Source organism: Salvelinus sp. IW2-2015, linkage group LG28, assembly GCF_002910315.2.
Source record: "Salvelinus sp. IW2-2015 linkage group LG28, ASM291031v2, whole genome shotgun sequence".
NCBI lineage: Eukaryota > Metazoa > Chordata > Actinopteri > Salmoniformes > Salmonidae > Salvelinus > Salvelinus sp. IW2-2015.
Window position 1 is genome coordinate 5,386,145 of NC_036868.1, and position 20,730 is coordinate 5,406,874.

Genomic DNA, 20,730 nt, shown 5'->3' on the forward strand with positions numbered 1-20,730 from the left:
TGCTACAATTTATTTTCGTGGCTCCAAAAATGTGTATGTAGATAAGAGTAGTTTAGAGCGAATTAAAAGTTCCTAGCTGAGCATGTTTCCACCGTAATTATTTAAGTGTCGGACAAATAAAATGACCGCTTTGAAAAGAAACACGACGTTGAATGTCACTGCAATTGTGACAGAAAACGATGACAAACTACAGCGAATGAAAGGCAAGCGACTGCCTATTTATTTATCGATCGTTGTACTGTTTGTGAATATAAAAATAGCCGTTTTTGTATTATAAATGTAGTAGCTACTACAGCTAGYTAATTGTTTACTTATACGACAAATTCTTGTGACCCATAAACAACGTCCCATTATCCCTTTTCAGGTTCAGCTTTCCTGACGACTGTCGCCTCTGCCGGGATGATTGCAGGATTTGGCTCAACGTTAGCCTTGGCCAAGAAAAATAGTCCGGGATAGTTCAGCAAGGTAACTATGATTAATGTAGGCTAGCATTACATCTAGGCAATTTAACTTTAGATGCCTGTTAGCCCTGACCGATGACGGAGTGATATTATACTGCTCCACATAATCTGACTACTAACGTTAATTGTCTAAAATGTATTGCATTTCTTGCATAGCCTCTCTGGATGTATGACAATTTTATATTATGAAGAAACACATGCGCTGAAGACGCATCTCGGTCCGCTAATACAGGACCAGTAAAGGTCCAATGCACTACTTTTGTGATTTAAAATAAAAACATGTATTTGGGTGTTTATCAGCATTTGTAACTTGAGTCTGTATAAAACATTTCATTTGATAATACTTATGGAATATAAAAATACTTGCTTGATATGTTTTCCAGTTTCTTTGCAAATGCAACTTATTTCTATGTGAAAACTGAAATGGTCTGTTCATTCCTTTTCAGTAGATGCTCTTATCCAGAGCAATTTACAGTAGTCAGGGCATAGATTTTAATGCATGGTATAAACCGCTCTACAGCCTTCATTGTCATGCACAGTCAGTACACAACACTACGCTCACCATGTCTTCGCAGGATCAGATGGTGACAGGTGTCCCAGCAGGGTCAGACAGCCATGGAAGTACAGTCTACAGAGCTCTGGTGAATTTTGCAGTATATTGTAACGAGTGAAGGGAGACAAAGTCACATCTTGAGTTGATGGCTAGGCTACAATGGTCATTTCAATTATTGTACCTTTGATTCTATTCTTAGATAATGTATAAATGTACACCAAGGTAATTATTTGTCATGTCTCATCTGAGCAGGATCAGATGGTGACAGGGGTCTCAGCCAACCAGGGAAGACCAGTGTGTGACGGCACTGAGGTGAACTTTTGCAGATGCAACACTTTATTCTTTCTTTGCAACAAACACTGGACAAGCCAGAAGCTTCAAAGATTGAAACTATTTTAAGGCAGTCTGACAAACCTCTATAAAGTTGATTTTCAAACTGTATCAAGGGTTGATAGGCTTTTCCCGATGACACAAAACATGTGTAACAAAAATGTGAGAAAGACCTGGGAGACACTATTGATGATGATGAATGGATACAGATATGGTTGAATGCCCAATCATGTTCATATAATCGCAGACATAAATTACTTCAGTTTAAGACCTTCCACAGAACGTACTATATACCAGTGAAACTGAATATCATGCACTCAGAAATGTACTTCCTCTRCTGGAGGTGTACAACACAAAAGGGAACATATTTGCATATGTTGTGGTCTTTTGAAGGTTGGCTGAATTCTGGCAAAGAGTATGTTATTTTACCTTAACATGTCTACATACTCTCCTTTCTCCCTGTTTTTGTTTGCTTGGAAATGTTGATACTGGAGACTTAACAGAAGAAACTGTGTAATGTAGAATTTATAGCAACTAAGAAATCCATTGACATTAATTGGAAGGTTGGTTATCCTCCCACAATGTCCCAATGGATGGCAGAAGATTAAAGGTATACTGTGCAACTTTCATAAGGTCTGCTGTGACGTAGAAGTCCGTCACTGGCCGCGGGCAGCATTTGGTACTTTAACGCACGCACACATTCATCACTCCTCCCTGCTCCGTTATCAGATAAGTTAACAATGTGGGTCGACACACAAGTTAACTTCTGTCTTACTACATACATTTCACACGTATGTCAGTGTTCATATTTAATATATGCAATATTTATTATACTTATCGATGTTGTGGATGAGCGCGTTGTTTGTTTGTTTGTTTGTTCTGTTCCTCTCTGTAGCTCCCGGGTATGCTGGATAAGGACCCAAGCTAAAGGAATTGGGCTGACTTTATAGTGCCTGTCCCAAATGGCTCATTAATGTAAATGGGCATATTGGAAGACACTGTCAGTAGTGATGTAATGTTGTAAATGTTATGTTGTGATATTGTTTAAAACACGTGTTGCAATGTATATCCTTTAGTATGTTTAGTTAATGGAAAATGTAGGTTTGACTAGGTAATTGCTTAATTAATTAGTGTTAATTGTTCTGAGGGGAGGGGCTAGCCCTACAAAAGGAGCCTCTCTTTCAGTTCATGGAGAGGCATTTTTTTGGATTGAGTGTGGATGGGGCAGCATTGTTTTTAGCTGGCCCATAAGGTATACGTTTGATGGCAGTACTGTTGTTTTTGTTCCGGAATCACTTTGTAAATAAACACCTTTGCGTCTCCGCCACCTTTTTATTTTGATAGAGGTTAGGTTTTCCAGTTTAGCCTTCTGGCCTACTCTACGTGACATCTGCCTTATATGGAATAATGTACAACAAAAGGAGTCTGTATTGAAAACATGCCCACGTCAGGGGAGATACCTATTTAGGCTGCTGGGCTGCTCAGTCCTGGCCCTGGGGGTCTGGCGTCCTGTCGATTGTCACTCTGGACTTGGCCTAACACACCTGAAACCAATAATGAATGTTTCACTAAGATCCTAAAGCTGAGTGGGGTGTGTTAGGTTGGGGTGCTGGACCCCTAGGGACAGGGCAGGGGCGATCCAGCTATATTACGTGAAAGTAAAAAGCTCTACAATACTGTTAGGCCTATGATATGAATTACAGTGCCCTCTGAAATTATTGGAACAGTGAAGCATTTTTTCTTATTTTGGATCTATATTCCAAAAGTTTGGATTTGAAATCAAACATTGACTATGAGGTTAAAGTGCAGACTGTCAGCTTTCATTTGAGGGTATTCATCCATATCGGGTGAACCGTTTAGAAATTACAGCACTTTTTGTACATAGTCCCCCCATTTTCAGGGAGCAGAAGTATTGGGACAAATTCATTTTATGTGTATTAAATTAGTAAAAGGTTAAGTATTTATCATATTCATAGCACAAAATGACTACATCAAGCTTGTGACTCTACACATTTGTTGGATGCATTTGCCTGTTTGTTTTGGTTTCAGATTATTTTGTGCCCAATAGAAATTAATGGTAAATAATGTATTATGTAATTTTATAGTCACATTCATGTAGAAGTGTTTAGATTCTTATTTACAATAAGTGACCACAAAAGGGTCATATACATTTTTTTTTTAATGCAGGAAATGAGCTTTTGTTGCCCAAAAACTTTCGGCAGGTTATGCCTGGTCAAAAGTAGCACATTATTTATGGGATAGGGTGCCATTCGGGACAGTCACAGATCCTGAGCTTATATCACTTTTGAAGATATACTTGGCAGAGCAGCACAGTGGTGTCTTTGTTTTTTCATTCTATTTTAAGCTGATGAAGGCCATCTTTGTAAACTTCCATCTCAGCCAAATATGCCTTGTAAAGTGGTCAAATTAGATTTAGCGTGTTATGAGAGGAATGTGGTTGTGAGGTCACAGTGGCTGAGAAGCTTCACTCACAGAGGATATGGCCTGTAGACAGCACATGACCAGACGAGATTGCTAGGCAGTTACTGACTTATGAGGCGCTGTAAAGAGCTGATACCAAGGCTAGTTTATAATGGAACCAGGGCTGTCTCTGGTATCTCACACATGAAGCTTGCAGTAGAACTGTTATGACTTATGGCTGTTTTTTTGTGTTAACTCATTGGTTAACCAGAAATATGTTTAGTATGCGCATATTTTTTCTAAGAAAGCTCATACTGAAAAGAGAAACTCGTAAAGAATCATACATAAGAGTAGACAGTTTGCATTATAATGCAACACCAGGGATAGAGTTAGCATTACAATGCAACACCAGGGATAGACAGTTAGCATTACAATGCAACACCAGGGATAGACAGTTAGCATTATAATGCAACACCAGGGATAGACAGTTAGCATTATAATGCAACACCAGGGATAGACAGTTAGCATTATAATGCAACACCAGGGATAGACAGCATTAAATACAACACCAGGGATAGCCAGTTAGCATTATAATGCAACACCAGGGATAGACAGTTAGCATTATAATGCAACACCAGGAGATAGACAGTTAGCATTATAATGCAACCCCAGGGATAGACAGTTAGCATTATAATGCAACACAAGGGATAGACAGTTAGCATTATAATGCAACACCAGGGATAGACAGTTAGCATTATAATGCAACACCAGGGATATGACAGTTAGCATTATAATGCAACACCAGGGATAGACAGTTAGCATTATAAATGCAACACCAGGGATAGACAGCTAGCATTATAATGCAACACCAGGGATAGACAGTCATTATAATGCAACACAGGGATAGATAGCATTATAATGTAACACCAGGGATAGACAGCCATTATAATGCAACACCAGGGATAGACAGCATTATATGCACACCAGGGATAGACAGTTAGCATTATAATGTAACACCAGGGATAGACAGTTAGCATTATAATGTAACACCAGGGATAGAACGTTAGCATTATAATGCAACACAGGGATAGACAGTTAGCATTATAATGTAATACCAGGGATAGACAGCATTATAATGTAACACCAGGGATAGACAGCATTATAATGCAACACCAGGGATAGACAGCATAATGTAACACCAGGGATAGACAGTTAGCATTATAATGTAACACCAGGATAGACAGTTAGCATTATAATGCAACACCAGGGATAGACAGTTAGCATTATAATGTAATACCAGGGATAGACAGCATTATAATGCAACACCAGGGATAGACAGTTAGCATTATAATGCAACACCAGGGATAGACAGCATTATAATGCAACTCCAGGGATAGACAGCATTTATAATGCAACACCCAGGGATAGACAGTTAGCATAATAATGTAAACCAGGGATAGACAGTTACATTATAATGCAACACAGGGATAGACCAGTTAGCATTATAATGCAACACCAGGGATAGACAGCATTATAATGCAACTCCAGGGATAGACAGCATTATAATGCAACTCCAGGGATAGACAGCATTATAATGCAACACCAGGGATAGACAGCATTATAATGCAACACCAGGGATAGACAGTTAGCATTATAATGCAACACCAGGGATAGACAGTTAGCGTTACAATGCAACACCAGGGATAGACAGCATTATAATGCAACTCCAGGGATAGACAGTCAGCATTATAATGCAACACCAGGGATAGGCAGTTGGCATTATTTTTTATGTTGATGCACACTGACTAGCCTACACCAAACCACATCGCTTCCTCTCAGATTTTTACCCTTCCAGGAAGAGCTGCTGAGTCTCGCCAAACTCTAATTATAGCTAATCAAATGAGCAGGCCACTTAAACACATGGACAATAAATACATTGAGAGTTTATATTGTTTACTATTACTGTTATTGCCTGTTTTCTAGACAGCTTGTTCAATCTTAGGCTGCGTCCATAATGACACACTTTTCCTTACAGTCCCTGGTCAAAAGGCACTATATAGGAAATGGGGCCCCCTTTTACACACTACCTTGAAATGCAGCCCCTCCACGGCAGGCAGGGCTCTACAGTGCAACCATTTTACTCACATATGCGCCTAAATATTTTTGCTGTACGACCTGGAATTTTAATTTGGGAGAACCAGTGCACCTAGAAAATGAAGGATTCTAGCTTTATTACCTCAAATATTTTTCATTATGCTCCTAAATTTTGTGTGTACCTACATTTTTCAATTTAGTCACACACATGCTCCTTGTAAAAAAAGGTCAGCGTAGAGCCCCGCCAGGGCAAGTTTAGTTTGTTAGCCACCCTGCAAACTGGAATCGATCTAACAGATTCCACCTCTTTAAATGTTTTCTGCTCACTGGGTTGACTCAGTTTGGGCCCATGTGTGAAGTACATCAATGTCACATCCAGCATGTTATCCAGGGAACGATGGACTGCACTGGCTATAGCACCACTGCACAAGGTGAAAACTGATTTTGCTAGTGAGTGGATTTGAGTTTAGCCTATAAATTAGGAACCATGAGCAACTCGTGTACCTCAATGTCACCTCAAGTGTGTGTGTTCAAGGGAACGATGGCCACCACTGCAGTACCGGAGACAGGGGCGTTCCTGGCTCTCTGGGCCCTGGGCTGGGGCTCGCTCTACGCCTGGTGTGGACCTGCTCAGCATCGCAGTCTGGAAAGCCATGGCGGTCCATAGTGTAGTATTAATGAACTCAACCCATCTCATTGTCTAGCCCTTATCATGCCATCAGAAAACAGACCAGCATCATCCCTATTACCAACACTCAGTAAATGTACAACACATTGTGCTGCTTAAGAAGCCTCTATTTGTCCATCTTTGCAGCTAACAGATCAGGCAGACGATGCAGTCCGTTTTCCCGGCTATTAAAAAATAACGAGGAAGGATCAGCCAACTCAGAGGAATGGGACACCATCTTCAAGTCTAAAGAGGACTGAAGGTCTAGACTAAATTCTCACCCTGGCTGAGAGCAGCATTAATAAGTCACTGTGGGACTTAACCATTACTGTGGGATGGGCAGTCAGTTGGTCACTGTGCTGAGAAGGAAATGAACTTGGCGTCCACAATGCGGTTAGTTAGTGGTCCAGCCACTCTTCACTGATGCTCATCTGAAGCCGATGAAGAGAGCACCTCTTGCCTGAAGGAGGAATTATGAAACAAATTACTCTTGGACTGAGGCATCACGGTTCATTTAAACTCCCTTGGATAATCTTAATTTCTGATCAGAGGCTTACTATGTAAAATCACAGGAGCCCTGGACTGTCTTGTACTGTACAGTTAGCCTAAACACCAATCTGTTTGTGCTCGTTGTCAAGCCACATTGTTGCTATGCCGAGTATCAAGTAGTTTACATAAGACTGGCACTATGGCTAGTACAGTCGTCCTCGGCAGCGACTGCTTTCTCATTTGTGTAGTGCTTGAACAGATGTGGACTCTACTCACTGTGCTTTGTCATGAAGGCCACAAGATGGATTGTCTTAAATCTGTATATGATCAGATTTCTTTGTCAATCAAACTGTATTTCACACTATTTGTTCTGCGAAAGAGTAAAAAGCTAAATGTGTTTGCAATTCTGAAGACAGTGTAAACTGTGCAGCTGAATGTGAGGTGCCATGCGAGGTGCCATGCCTGGTTTCTCTTAAACGGATTGAACCATCATTCAATGTAACACCTATAAGTGTTTACCGTCAGCTATTACCATAAAAGACAAGTATAAAAATGAGAACAGACCTGAACTATCTTAAACTGCCCGGCTAGCCATATAACAAGGAATGTGTAAAAATGCTTGTGACAGCTGCCCCTGATGTTTTCCTACACATTTAGCCCACAATCAAGTTGAAAGACCATGTCATGCAAATGTTGATGCCACAGCCGTAACCCGGAGCACTGTCAGTTCAGCTGAAGTCTGACACACTTCTCTATGGAAGAGGATCTTCTGAGGACTTGAGTTTTATTTCTGTCCTGCATAGAATTCCTTCTCTGTGCTAAACTACTACTGTACTCGTCTTCAGTCTGATTGGTTGCAGTTATGAAATATAACATGCCATTTACGCAAACGCAAAGCGACTTTTAGTCACGCGTGCATACGAAAACACTCTGGCCATATTCTGCCTCGGGCCTCCTGTTCACAATGTCTGGACAGAAGAATCAAAAACACCTGTGCTCAACCAAAATTCATGTACGTTTATTCTTAACATGTGGAACATAGAATAAAGATTTTATACTGAATAAACAATGTAAAGTTGATCAAATGAAAGGGGGAGAAGTACCCTATATGTAGAGTAAAAAACAACAACACTTAACTGTCAATCAGGCATGTTATACAACATTGTTATTCTGGAATACAGTTCTGCCCATCATGGTCTGTTAGCTAGCTGACTGTACAATCTAAATACGTTTTGTCTTTTCATAACCAAAACTAGAGCGGTCTCATCCCTATATGTCCTTAGACCTGTCCCAGTCAGAATATAATTCTTTTTTTTATTTTTATCATAAAATGACTAACCTCATTTGAAGTGAGTAACTAAATATTCAGTATTCAAATGAGCAGTAATAATAATTCTAAAGGTCATTATAATTATCAACTACCATCACTTATCTATACCACATCTCTTGGCGAAGAAACCAAATAGGGCTGTCAATGTACATCTTCTATATACAAATGGGCTTATAGATAGAAAAGAAGATAAGGACTGATGGAAGTACTGTGTTGCTATGGTTACCAGTAAGTCAGTTGAACAGGGTGTCTTGTCTCTCCCTGTTATACTGGTATGGTAATATTATTATGATGCAATACTTGTGGTCAGTTGCCTGTGGTCGAAAGTCATTCACATTTGTTAATATTCCCCCCCCCCAACAAGCCTACTAAATCCTATTGCACAATAGGGTCCCCCCCCAGAACAGGATATATGATGTACTGTTATATATTCAGAGTAAAGTCAGTGTTTTTTTCTTTACCTTAATACACAATAAAAGAGGTCTATCTACAACATGATTCACAACTTAAATAAGTCTGCTTCCCCCTGCAAAAAACCACCAACAAAAAGATCCCATACAGACAAACAGCCACATACAAATAAAATGTAAGCATGAGACCCTAAAACTAAAGTACGTTACCTTTCATTGGGTGCCAACTTTGGTTAAAACAAAAATGAAGCGACAAATAAAAATAGAAAAAAATGTAAAATACCAAGTATTAAATATTTTATTAAAATTATAAAAAATTCCAAATGAAGGTTGTGATTTGGGCAGAGGAGCTATATATATATATTTATTTGTAAAAAAAAAAAAGTTTCCTTTTATTTAAATAAAAATATAATACCACCCACACCGATGTGTTCGTGTTCACTGTAGCCTGGTAGTCAGACCAACCCCCCCTCCCTCTGTTTCTTTGCCTGTGGCTGTCACGAGGAGCGTCCAATCTTAAACAGTACTTCACACATGATGGCCGCCACGGCTGAGCTCAGCACAGAGGACAGGGAGATATCCAGTAGCCTGCTCTCGTAGAGAACCAACTCTGTCCGGTTCTCCTTGGCCATGGCCAGCAAAGCCTTGGCGGCCCTGCACATCATGTTAACGCTGGGGGGTTGGGGGTGTGCTGCTGGGTTTACCAGGCTGTGGGGTCCCTGCTGGTGTTGGCACATGGCCACGCAGTCCTCCAGGAAGCCGATGAGTATCCCCACGCTGCCCTTCTGCAGGGCGATGGCACGCGCCGCGGTCGGGTCCCCCTGCGCCAGGTTAGAGAGCACAGCCACCGCCATCTCCCGGCACACCTGAGACTTCCGCTCACCCACGTGGTGCACCAGGGTGGCGTAGAGCTTCTCCTGGCGGCTGAAAGGCGGCGTGGCCAGCAGGAGGTCCACGTTGTTGTCCTGGATGCTCAGCTTGCACAGGCACTCCAGCACTAGTCTCTGGGGGGTGAGGGAGGAGGAGCAGCCCGCCGTGGTGAAGGGGTCCTGGGCCTCGGCAGAGGGACACACCATCCAGTGGAGCAGCCCGTCCAGGATGGGCAGACAGATGCTTTCTGGGTAGAGGGACAGGTCTAGTTGACCTGAGATGTTAGCCAGGGTGACCAGAGTGTTCTCCCTGAGGGCTGACAAACAGTCCCACCACCACTGGTCTTTACTGCAGGCCCGGCCCTGCTCCTCCTTTCTCTGGTAGCTGGGAGGCATCCTCCTCCTCTGTGGGTGCAGGTGGTGCAGCAGGACCAGCCGCCCCAGGATCAGCATCAGGCCAGGGTGGCAGGACATGTCGTTGTCATTCCCCGGGATGAAGGAGAGGCTGCGGACGATGTTGGAGATGCAAACGCAGCGGCGGGCCAGGGCGTCCTGCCAGGGTTCGGCCGTGGAGAGGGGCGCCTCGTCCCAGCAGCGAGGCTCGTCCTCCAGCAGGGTGAAGATAGGGCTCTGGGTCTGCAGCCCGGGAAGACCGTTCCTCTCTGACAGAGAGCCTGGCCAGGCACTCAGCATATCATCCATAGTGGCTGTCTCAGTCATGCTCTTTTCTACAACAGCCTTCCTCTCCTCCTCTACCTTATCCTCCCTCTCTGTAGGCTTACTGTTGGTCTCCTCGCCACGTCTCTCAAAGTGTGTCTGGATGTGGGCCGTGGAGTCCCCTCCTCCAGCCTTCCAGTGCAGCAGGCCAGAGGTGAACCCCCTGGGCAGACTGAGCTCCTGGTCCTCCTCCACCTGGTCCTCCTCCACCTTCACAGGCAGCTTGTCGTACTTACTGGCCTGTTTGGGCCTGGGCTCTGGGGGCTGGGACTGCTCGGTGGCGGCCCCCTCATTTTCCTCCCCCTCTACCTTCTCTTTCAAAGTCACCTCCACAGGCTCTTCCTTCTCCTCTGTGCTGCCGTTGGCTGTGGTCTTCTCTGGCCCGCTGTCCCTCTGCTCTTCGTCTAACTGGCTGTCAAGCTCTGCAACGGTTAGCTCCTCTTCCTGGTCTGTGATTGGTCCGAGCAGCACCTTCTGGCCCTCGGTGCCCACCTCGTACTCTTCCAGGATCCCAAAGATGGAGATCAGACTCCGGCGGAAGTACTCCACTATCAGCTCCAGGAATCCAGGCAGCTGGGGAAACATAGCATATCATAGAGGTTAGGTGGCTCTCTGAAATGATTGTGTGAAAGACTATTAGAGAACGGTTTGGTTAGGGGCATTTGTCCTTGAATCCAGTCACGGTCCAATAACCACACCACTGAGAATGAAGCCATGCATTTGACATGGTTTAGTATGGTATACTATAGATATTGGACGTTTATATCATTGGACATTGTATGGATATGGTTTGTGTAGCACCGTCACCTGTGACAGGGTGAAGGAGGACACAGTGCTGTCGTCATACAGCAGGATGTTGATGGTGTCCAGCGCCCACGTGCTCTCAGCCAGCAGACCTGACTTCAGAGACATCATCACACGCCACGCCTCTGGGGTTCCTGAGGGGAAGAGGTTACAGTTCCAAGGTCAGAGGAGAGATGAGGGTCGCATTGAAAATGGCACCCTATTCCCTATCCCGTGCACAACTTTTGACCAGGGCCCATACATTTTTAAATGTAACCCTTATTTAACTAGGCAAGTCAGTTAAAAACTAAAACCTGTGTACTGTTGGGGACACTGGAGGACCAGGGTTGGGATACACGGCTCTATAATAACAGGCTAATTATCCTACCGGTCTCCTTGGAAGTAAGTCTGCGTCGGACCTTGAGTTTGGGCAGGGTGGCCTCCACAGACCCCATGGGGAAGCTGATATCTCTGTGGAGCGGTAGAATGCCCTGCCCTGACATCCCCCCACTGTATGAGCCTGGCATGAACCCAGGCATCCCTGCCTTCTTCAAAGAGGCCATGTAGTGGCCCCCGTTGTTGGGGGAAAGGGGTCCGGGTCCCCCCATGGGCCGGGCGAAGGGGCTGGGGTCTCTAGCGATGTGGTTGGCCATGGCAGGGTTAGACTGGTAGGAGGAGAGGGGCTGTCGGGAAGCCATGGGGGGCATGGAGGAAGATGGGTATGGGGACTGGCGCTGGCCCGGGTGTCCGGACGGCCATTGGCCGTCCTGGAGGGCCCTTCCCTCTGGGTCATCCCCCGGCCCCTGGCCCTGTCGGCCGGGGTAGCCCATGTCTGTCCTAGGGTGCCACATGTTGGCCTGGGGGCCCTCTGCAGAGGCTCCGGAGGGGAAGGGAGGGCCTCCGCTCATCATGCCGTGTTGTTGGGGCCCCTGGATGGCTCCCATGCGGTCTCGGCTGTAGGGGTAAGGGTACTGGCCCTGCATGGGCCTGTGCTCCGGCCCCATGTAGCCCCCTCCATACTGGCGGTGCATGTCTGGCTGCTGCCCTCCGTACTGCTGAATGTCGTAGGCTTCACCCTCATGGCGCTTAGCAGGGGGACCGTACATCCCCTCTTGTCCCACTGGTCTCTTATAGCCCTGAGAGGGAACACAGAACTTTATACGTTAGATACTGCAGTTACAAAGATGACCTTTTATTGATGTCTCTCACTCTCTCGCTCTCTCTCCAACTCTCGCTCTCTCTCCAACTCTCCCTCTCGCTCTCTCTCCAACTCTCCCTCTCGCTCTCTCTCCAACTCTCCCTCTCGCTCTCTCTCCAACTCTCCCTCTCGCTCTCTCTCCAACTAGCAACAAGCCATGATGTTGGAGTTGGACAAGGTGGAGTAGAAGCCAATGATGATTACTTACTGGTAGACCGCTATCGCAAACCCAGTTTAGACTTTACTTTGCATTGAAATGGCCAAGTTAGCCTGTTTTCCATCTGTTCAAGTTTCAGTAGATGAAGCACAGTGCCCTCTAGGGGCGGGAGGCTTGAGGCTGGGTCTGACCTGTTGTGGGTACATCCCAGACTGGTGAGAGCCATAGGGCATGGGGCCGTGAGGGTACTGCTGCCCATAACTTTCATGTCCATGTGGCCTACAAAGGAAGAGGTACACACTCAGTCAGAACACAAATAAACTATGCATATGTAGGTAGCTTTATAAATAATAAGCTCATTTAATGAGTCACTACATGTAAAGCCAACAGTTTTTATGCATCCTTCACAGAGCATGACACGTCTTACCGCTGATGGGGGTATCGGTTGGCAGAGTACATGCTTGGGTCACCGCTGGAAGGTACCATGTTGTTCTGACCCCCAGGGGGAGGCACACCCCCCTCCGAACCCATCACATGGTCTGGTCTGGTGGGGAGGACAATTATGAGCAGCTCAATCGTGGCATTTATATTACTGTCTGATGAAAGTCTCAGATTGAAACATCAAATGTTTTGGACTTGGGATTTACAATGAATCATATATTTATAATAGAGTGCCCCGCCTCAACTTCTGATCCATCAGTTGATTATTAAGGTAGCATCTCTATTCCAGTTGTTTAAGCATGAAACACCCCTTTTCCTACACAGGGGAATTTCCCCAATCACTGCCCTGGAGAATTGGGATCTTTATTTGACCAGAGGAAAGAGGGCCTCCTACTGTCTCCCATCCATGGGACCAACCAGGACCAAACCTGCTTAGCTTCAGAGGCAAGCCAGCAGTGGGATGCAGAGTGGTATGCTGCTGGCACTCAGTGAATGTATCTACTATAGAATGTTGGTTATTAAGATACCCACCTCCTGTCGTAGCCAGGCCTGTAGGGGTACTGTGACCGTGGGCCAGGGCCCATACCCATCCCTGGCATGGCTCCTGAGGGAGGACCACGGGGGTACATGTCCTGCATGGCACCACTGGGCATCTGACCCTGTCTATAGGGCTCACTGCACCCTGGCCCTGTGGACAGAGAATAGATATTGTATATACAGTGGATTCAGAAAGTATTCAGACCCCTCGACTTTTTCCACATTTTGTTACATTACAGCCTAATTTTAAAATTGATTAAATAAATGTTTTTACTCAATCTACACACAATACCCCATAATGACGAAGCGAAAACAGGTTTTTAGAAATGTTTGCAAATGTATTACAAATAAAAAACTGAAATACCTTATTTACATAAGTATTTAGACCCTTTGCTATGAGACTCAAAATTGAGCTCAGGTGCATCCTGTTTCCATTGATCATCCTTGAGATGTTTCTACAACTTGATTGGAGTCCTCCTGTGGTAGATTCAATTGATTGGACATGATTTGGAAAGGCACACACCTGTCTATTTAAGGTGACAATGCAAGGTGACAATGCAAGTCAGAGCAAAAACCAAGCCATGAGGTCAAAGGAATTGTCCGTAGAGCTCAGACAAGATTGTGTCGAGGCACAGATCTGGGGAAGGGTACCAAAACATGTCTGAAGCATTGAAGGTCCCCAAGAACACAGTGGCCTTCATCATTCTTAAATAGAAGAAGTATTGAACTACCAAGTCTCTTCCTAGAGCTGGTCGCCCGTCCAAACTGAGCAATCTGGGGAGAAGATTATTGGTCAGGGAGGTGACCAAGAACCCGATGGTCACTGACAGAGCTCCAGATTTTCTCTGTGGAGATGGGAGAACCTTCCAGAAGGACAACCATCTCTGCAGTACTCAACTACTCAGGCCTTTATGGTAGAGTGGCCAGACGGAAGCCACTCCTCAGTAAAATACACATTATAGCCTGCTTGGAGTTTGCCAAAAGGCACCTAAAGGACTCTCAGACTATGAGAAACAATATTCTCTGGTCTGATGAAACTATTTTGCCTAAATGCCAAGCGTCACATCTGGAGGAGACCAGGCACTGCTCATCACCTGGCCAAGACCATCCCTACGGTGAAACATGGTGGTGGCAGCATCACGCTGTGGGTATGTTTTTCAGTGGCAGGGACTGGGAGACTAGTCAGGATCGAGGGAATGATGAACGGAGCAAAGTACAGAGAGATCGTTGATGAAAATCTACTCCAGAGCGCTCAGGATCTCAGACTCAGTTTCACCTTCCAACAGGACAACGACCCTAAGCACACAGCAAAAACACAGGAGTGGCTTCAGGACAAGTCTCTGAATGTCCTTGAGTTGCCCAGCCCAGACTTGAACCCGATCAAACATCTCCGGAAAGACCAGAAAATAGCTGTGCAGCAACGTTCCCCATCCAACCTGACAGAGCTTGAGAGGATCTGCAGAGAATAATGGGAGAAACTCCCCAAATACAGGTGTGCCAAGCTTATAGCGTCAAACCCAAAAAGACTGGAGGCTGTAATCGCTGCCAAAGGTGCTTCAACAAAGTACTGAATAAAGGGTCTGAATACTTATGTAAATGTATTTTTTTTAAATAAAAAACAGTCTTTGCTTTCTCATTATGTGTGTGTAGATTGATGAGGGGGGAAAAAACTATTTCATCCATTTTAGAATAAGGCTAACGTAACAAAATGTGGAAAAAGTGAAGGGGTCTGAAAACTTTCCAATGCACTGTATGTTGTGTAAATTATTTGGTCTATATTCTGTCTGTGTCTGCTCCGGCAGTAAATGTCTCTGTTTTCTAGCTCCGGCAGTAAATGTCTCCGTTTTCTAGCTCCGGCAGTAAATGTCTCTGTTTTCTAGCTCCGGCAGTAAATGTCTCCGTTTCTAGCTCCGGCAGTAAATGCCTCTGTTTCTAGCACCATCTCACCAGGACAAATTCCTGGTACGTGTAAATGTAATCAGCGAATACAGGCCACTCTGATACCATTTGCATTCATGTTAGGCGTTATAAAAGGCAAGGATGTGTAGTACATGATTTTATCACTTGGGGGCAACATAGTCTAAGGAAACAATCACGACAGAGAGTCAGGTCTGATGGGCTAACCAAAAACAAGGACGAAAAGTGATTTGAACCTACATGGAGAATTGAGGAAGTACCAGCCATATTCAGTTCAGACAACAGGTGTATTACTTCACTTTTACTAACATCACATTGTTCATCTAGTATCAAAATCAAAGTTTATTTGTCGCATACAAAGAACAGCAGACGCTAAAGCAGGTGCAGCAAAATGCTTGTTTCTAGCTCCGGCAGTAAATGTCTCTATGTTTCTAGCTCCGGCAGTAAATGTCTCTATGTTTCTAGCTCCGGCGAAGTAAAATGATCTCTATGTTTCTAGCTCCGGCAGTAAATGTCTCTATGTGTTCTAGCTCCGCAGTAATGTCTCTATGTTTCTAGCTCCGGCAGTAAATGTCCTCTATGTTTCTAGCTCCGGCAGTAAATGTCTCTATGTTTCTAGTCCGGCAGTAAGATGTCTCTATGTGTTTGTCTGAGTGCTCCAGGCAGACGTAAAGTCGTCTATATGTTCTAGCTCGGGCGACGCTGAAATGTCTCTATTGTTTCTAGCTCCGGCAGTAAATGTCTCTATGTTTCTAGCTCCGGCAGTAAATGTCTTAACAGTACAATAATAATAGACAAATATCCCCCAAAAAGAATGCAGACAAACAATGTGAACAATACCAGTAGGAGTGTACTGTGTTATGTGAATGCACTGTGTGTCATGTGTTTAAGGAGAGCCCGGTCAGCTCACCCTTCCGGGGCCCTTCATAGGGGTCCTTGTTGGCGTCGTACTGCATCCTCATGGAGGGGTCTGCACTGCCACCAACCTGCTGGTAGGGGGCGCCAGAGGGCATGGGCCCTCGCTTGTGGAACGCAGGGTCACTGACCTCTGAGAAGGGATCGTGGACACGGATACCAACACTGTTCCTGAGACATACAGGAGGGGTAAGGAGGACAAGAAAGGATGATACAAAGGGTTAAAGAGGGGTATCCGTGTGTGTATAGAGTCAGATTTAGACACACACCGACAGACACACATGTACACACCCCCACACTATCGGGCTATGAGTGGCCCCCAGCCCAGGACCTACCTGTTGCCTGGCTGGGGGGTCATGTGTCCGTGTGGTGTGGTGGCGGGAGTGGGAAGCTTCATGGCCTCTGACATCTCAGTCATGGAGCTGCTACCTGTAGACTGGGGGGTGTGAGGACCCTGCAGGGAGCCAGAGTTGGCTAAAGGGAAATTGGCAATGGTAGACAATTGTTAAAACATCTAAAATATACATTTACAAACATGTGCAATAGACAGACTGATAAACATGGGGACCCTACAGGGAGCATTAGTAAGCAGGAGAGACTAAGGGGAAAAGACACAGCCATAGAGAGATGTATAAGTAATTAAGTTGTCTGAGCCAGAACGGCCCATAGGTTAGGAGCCTATCTCCTGTTTCTGTAGTGTGAGGCAGATGAATGCATGTACAGTGGGGAGAACAAGTATTTGATACACTGCCGATTTTGCAGGTTTTCCTACTTACAAAGCCTGTAGAGGTCTGTAATTTTTTATCATAGGTACACTTCAACTGTGAGAGACGGAATCTAAAACAAAAATCCAGAAAATAACATTGTATGGTTTTTAAGTAATTGATGGTCAGATTCGCGTTTATCGTCGAAAGAATGAGCGTTACACCGAGGCCTGTACTCTGGAGCGGGATCGATTTGGAGGTGGAGAGCCCGTCATGGTCTGGGGTGGTGTGTCACAGCATCATCGAACTGAGCTTGTTGTCATTGCAGGCAATCTCAACGCTGTGCATTACAGGGGAGACATCCTCCTCCCTCATGTGGTACCCTTCCTGCAGGCTCATCCTGACATGACCCTCCAGAATTGACAATGCCACCAGCCATACTGCTCGTTTTGTGCATGATTTCCTGCAAGACAGGAATGGCAGTGTTCTGCCATGGCCAGCGAAGTACCCGGATCTCAATCCCATTGAGCACGTCTGGGACCTTTTGGATCGGCGGGTGAGGGCTAGGGCCATTCCCCCCAGAAATGTCCGGGAACTTGCAGGTGCCTTGGTGGAAGAGTGGGGTAACATCACACCAAGAACTGGCAAATCTGGTGCAGTCCATGAGGAGGAGATGCACTGCAGTACTTAATGCAGCTGGTGGCCACACCAGATATTGACTGTTACTTTTGATTTTTACCCCCCCCCCCCTTTGTTCAGGGACACATTATTCAATTTCTGTTAGTCACATGTCTGTGGAACTTGTTCAGTTTGTTTTTCAGCTGTTGAATCTTATATTCATACAAATATTTACACATGTTAAGTTTGCTGAAAATAAATGCAGTTGACAGTGAGAGGACGTTTCTTTTTTTTTGCTGAGTTTATAAAAATAAATAGAAAAGCAGACATTGAAGATCCCTTTGAGCATGAAGTTATTAATTACACTTTAGATGGTGTATCAATACACCCAGTCACTACAAAGATACAGGCATYCATCCTAACCCGCTTGCCGGAGAGGAAGGAAACTGCTCAGGGATCTTACCATGAGGCCAATGGTGACTTCAAAACAGTTACCATTTAATGGCTGTGATAGGAGAGAACTGAGGATGATCAACAACATTGTAGTTACTCCACAATACTAACCTAATTTACAGCACGGAAATGAAGCCTGTAAAGCCTGTAAAGAATAGAAATATTCCAAAACACGCATCCTGTTTGCAATAATGCACAAAAGTAAAACGGCAAAACATAAATTAACTTTATATCCTGAAAACAAAGCATTACGTTTGGGGGAAATCCAACAACACATCACTAAGTACCACTTCATATTTTCAAGCATGGTGGTGGCTGCAACACGTTTTTTGGGGGATAAAAAGAAACAAAATAGAGCTAAGCACAGGTAACATCCTAGAGAAAAACTGGGTCCAGTCTGCTTTCCAACAGACACTGGGAGACAAATTCACTTTTCAGCCGGACAATAACCTAAAACAAGGCCAAATACACACTGGAGTTGCTTATCAAGATGACATTGAATATTTTTGAGTTGCCTAGTTACAATTTTGACTTAAATTTACTTGAAAATCTATGGCAAGACCTGAAAATGGCTGTCTAGCAATGATCAACAACCAATTTGACAGAGCTTGAAATAATTTTTAAATGAATAAATGGGAAAATATTGTACTACCCAGGTGCGCAAAGCTCTTCAAAACGTACCCAGAAAGACTCACATCTGTAATCACTGCCAAAGGTGATTCTAACATGTATTGACTTAAGGGGTTGAATACGTATCTAATAAATTTTTTCCCCCATAATTTATTTACAAATGTTAGAACTTTCCTTCCACTGACAGTATTTTGTGTAGATCGTTGACAAAAAAACGACAATGAAATATATTTCAATCCCACTTTGTAACACCAAAATGTGGAAAAAGCCAAGGGGTGTGAATACTTTCTGAAGGTACTGTATGCATGTATGTGTACACACACACAGTACAACACACATGCTCTTTCCATGAAAGACTGACCAGGTGAATGCTATGATCCCTTATTGATTTCACTTGCTTTTTGCAATGTAAACACACAAGTTTCCCATGCCAATAAATCCCTTAAATTGTCACCTGTTAAATCCACTTCAAATCAGTGTAGATTAAAGGGAGGAGACAGGTTAAAGAAGGATTTTTAAGCCTTGAGACAATTGAGGCATGGATTGTGTGTGTCAGGGGGTGAATGGGCAAGAAAAAATATATTGAAGTGCTTTGAACGGGGTATGGTATTAGGTGCAAGGCACATCGGTTTGAGTGTGTCAAGAACTGCAACTCTGCTGGGTTTTTCACACTCAACAGTTTCCTGTGTGTATCAAGAACGGTCCCCCACCAATGTTCCCTATAAGCTGCATGCAGCTCCCTCAAGACTGCTGCGCAGAATAAATATCAGCCAGCACAGAGATGCACGAGACTGAACTTAACTAAGAGAGAGAACTCGACAGTTGAGTTAACACCATTAACATTTCCCTTTACTCTGGGAATTGTGATCGAATCAATGCAACATATCGAAACAAAACGAACTACGGAAGACTAACTGTTGTTGTAGGCAGAATGCATCTGAGTAGTATTCTATTGCATTGACATGCACGACTCAGCCTGTACTATACACAGACCAGTGCAGCATAACCAATCAGAGCTGCAGTAGGCTTATTTGCAAATAGACCATTGCCATAAATGGATATGTGCCATTCACTTTGAACTGGACTGTGTTTACAGCATGAACGGTCGTGAGTAGATGAGCTTGTTTTGAGATCAGAGCAGGAGCTGCATGTAGCCACGTGTGCACATTTGGTCAAATCCTTTGCTAGTTAGTGAGTTATTAGCCCAGTTATAGATCATTTCTAAATCAGCAATAGGGGAGTGATTGCTTCCTGCTAGAGCACAAAACATGTACATTTCTAGACATCTTTGTGGGAAAAAAAGTCAGGTTAAGAGCTTTTTTTGTCTTAAAGTGGCAGTGTTGTATTTTGAGACAGGCTTGAATAAGCTAAGTAGTCAATAGGCAGAGGGTAGCATCATTTGTCTGAATCTTTTTAATATGGTATCGGAATAATAATAATACCATTTCATTTTGTAAAGTGGTTTCTTGTATCAGACAGCACATTTTTAGTCACCTTTTCCTAGATTGAACACAACACATTGGCTGCTACTGTAGGCTGAATGTTAAAATGTTATGGAATGCATTTTGTCCATTGTTTTTGATGGTAGGCCTACAATATGATCAAATAGCCACAGTACTACCTACTTGACCACGGTCTGAAAATAACTTAAAACGGGTACAGCAACATCCATGTTGAACACTTAAGACACCTTGTAGAGTTCATGCCTGGACAAATTGAGGCTGTTCTGCGGGAAAAAGGGGCGTAACTCAATATTAGGAAGGTGTTCCTAATGTTTTGTACATGCAGTGTAATTAATACACACACACACACACCAAAATATAGATGCATCATGAAACAATCAACAATTTTACTGAATTACAGTTCATATAAAGGAAATCAGTCAGTTGAAATAAATTCATTAGACACTCATCTGTGGATTTACACCCACTGGGGAGCCATGCTCAGCCAATCAAAATTAGTTTTTCATTCTTGGGAGCCAGGCCCACCCACAGGGGCGCCAGGACCAAACGCTCACCCACATGACACCATACACG

General features: G+C 44.1%; 1 protein-coding gene and 1 pseudogene across 5 annotated transcripts in view; one reads left to right on the forward strand and one right to left on the reverse strand.

The window, feature by feature from the left end:
• Positions 1-11: 11 nt before the first annotated feature.
• Positions 12-6,786, forward strand: LOC111954419 (transmembrane protein 242-like; annotated as a pseudogene).
• Positions 6,787-8,017: 1,231 nt separating this feature from the next.
• LOC111954672 (AT-rich interactive domain-containing protein 1B) overlaps positions 8,018-20,730 on the reverse strand; it is a 95,488-nt gene continuing 82,775 nt past the window's right edge. For all 5 annotated transcript variants that reach the window (XM_023974565.2, XM_023974566.2, XM_023974564.2 and 2 more), the window contains 8 exons: positions 16,625-16,763; positions 16,285-16,460; positions 13,452-13,608; positions 12,907-13,023; positions 12,671-12,758; positions 11,513-12,260; positions 11,149-11,279; positions 8,018-10,914 (listed from right to left, as the gene is read on the reverse strand). In XM_023974565.2, coding sequence (XP_023830333.1) covers positions 9,253-10,914; positions 11,149-11,279; positions 11,513-12,260; positions 12,671-12,758; positions 12,907-13,023; positions 13,452-13,608; positions 16,285-16,460; positions 16,625-16,763 — 3,218 coding nt within the window. In that variant the 3' untranslated portion in view covers positions 8,018-9,252. The remainder of the gene's footprint in view (positions 10,915-11,148; positions 11,280-11,512; positions 12,261-12,670; positions 12,759-12,906; positions 13,024-13,451; positions 13,609-16,284; positions 16,461-16,624; positions 16,764-20,730) is intronic.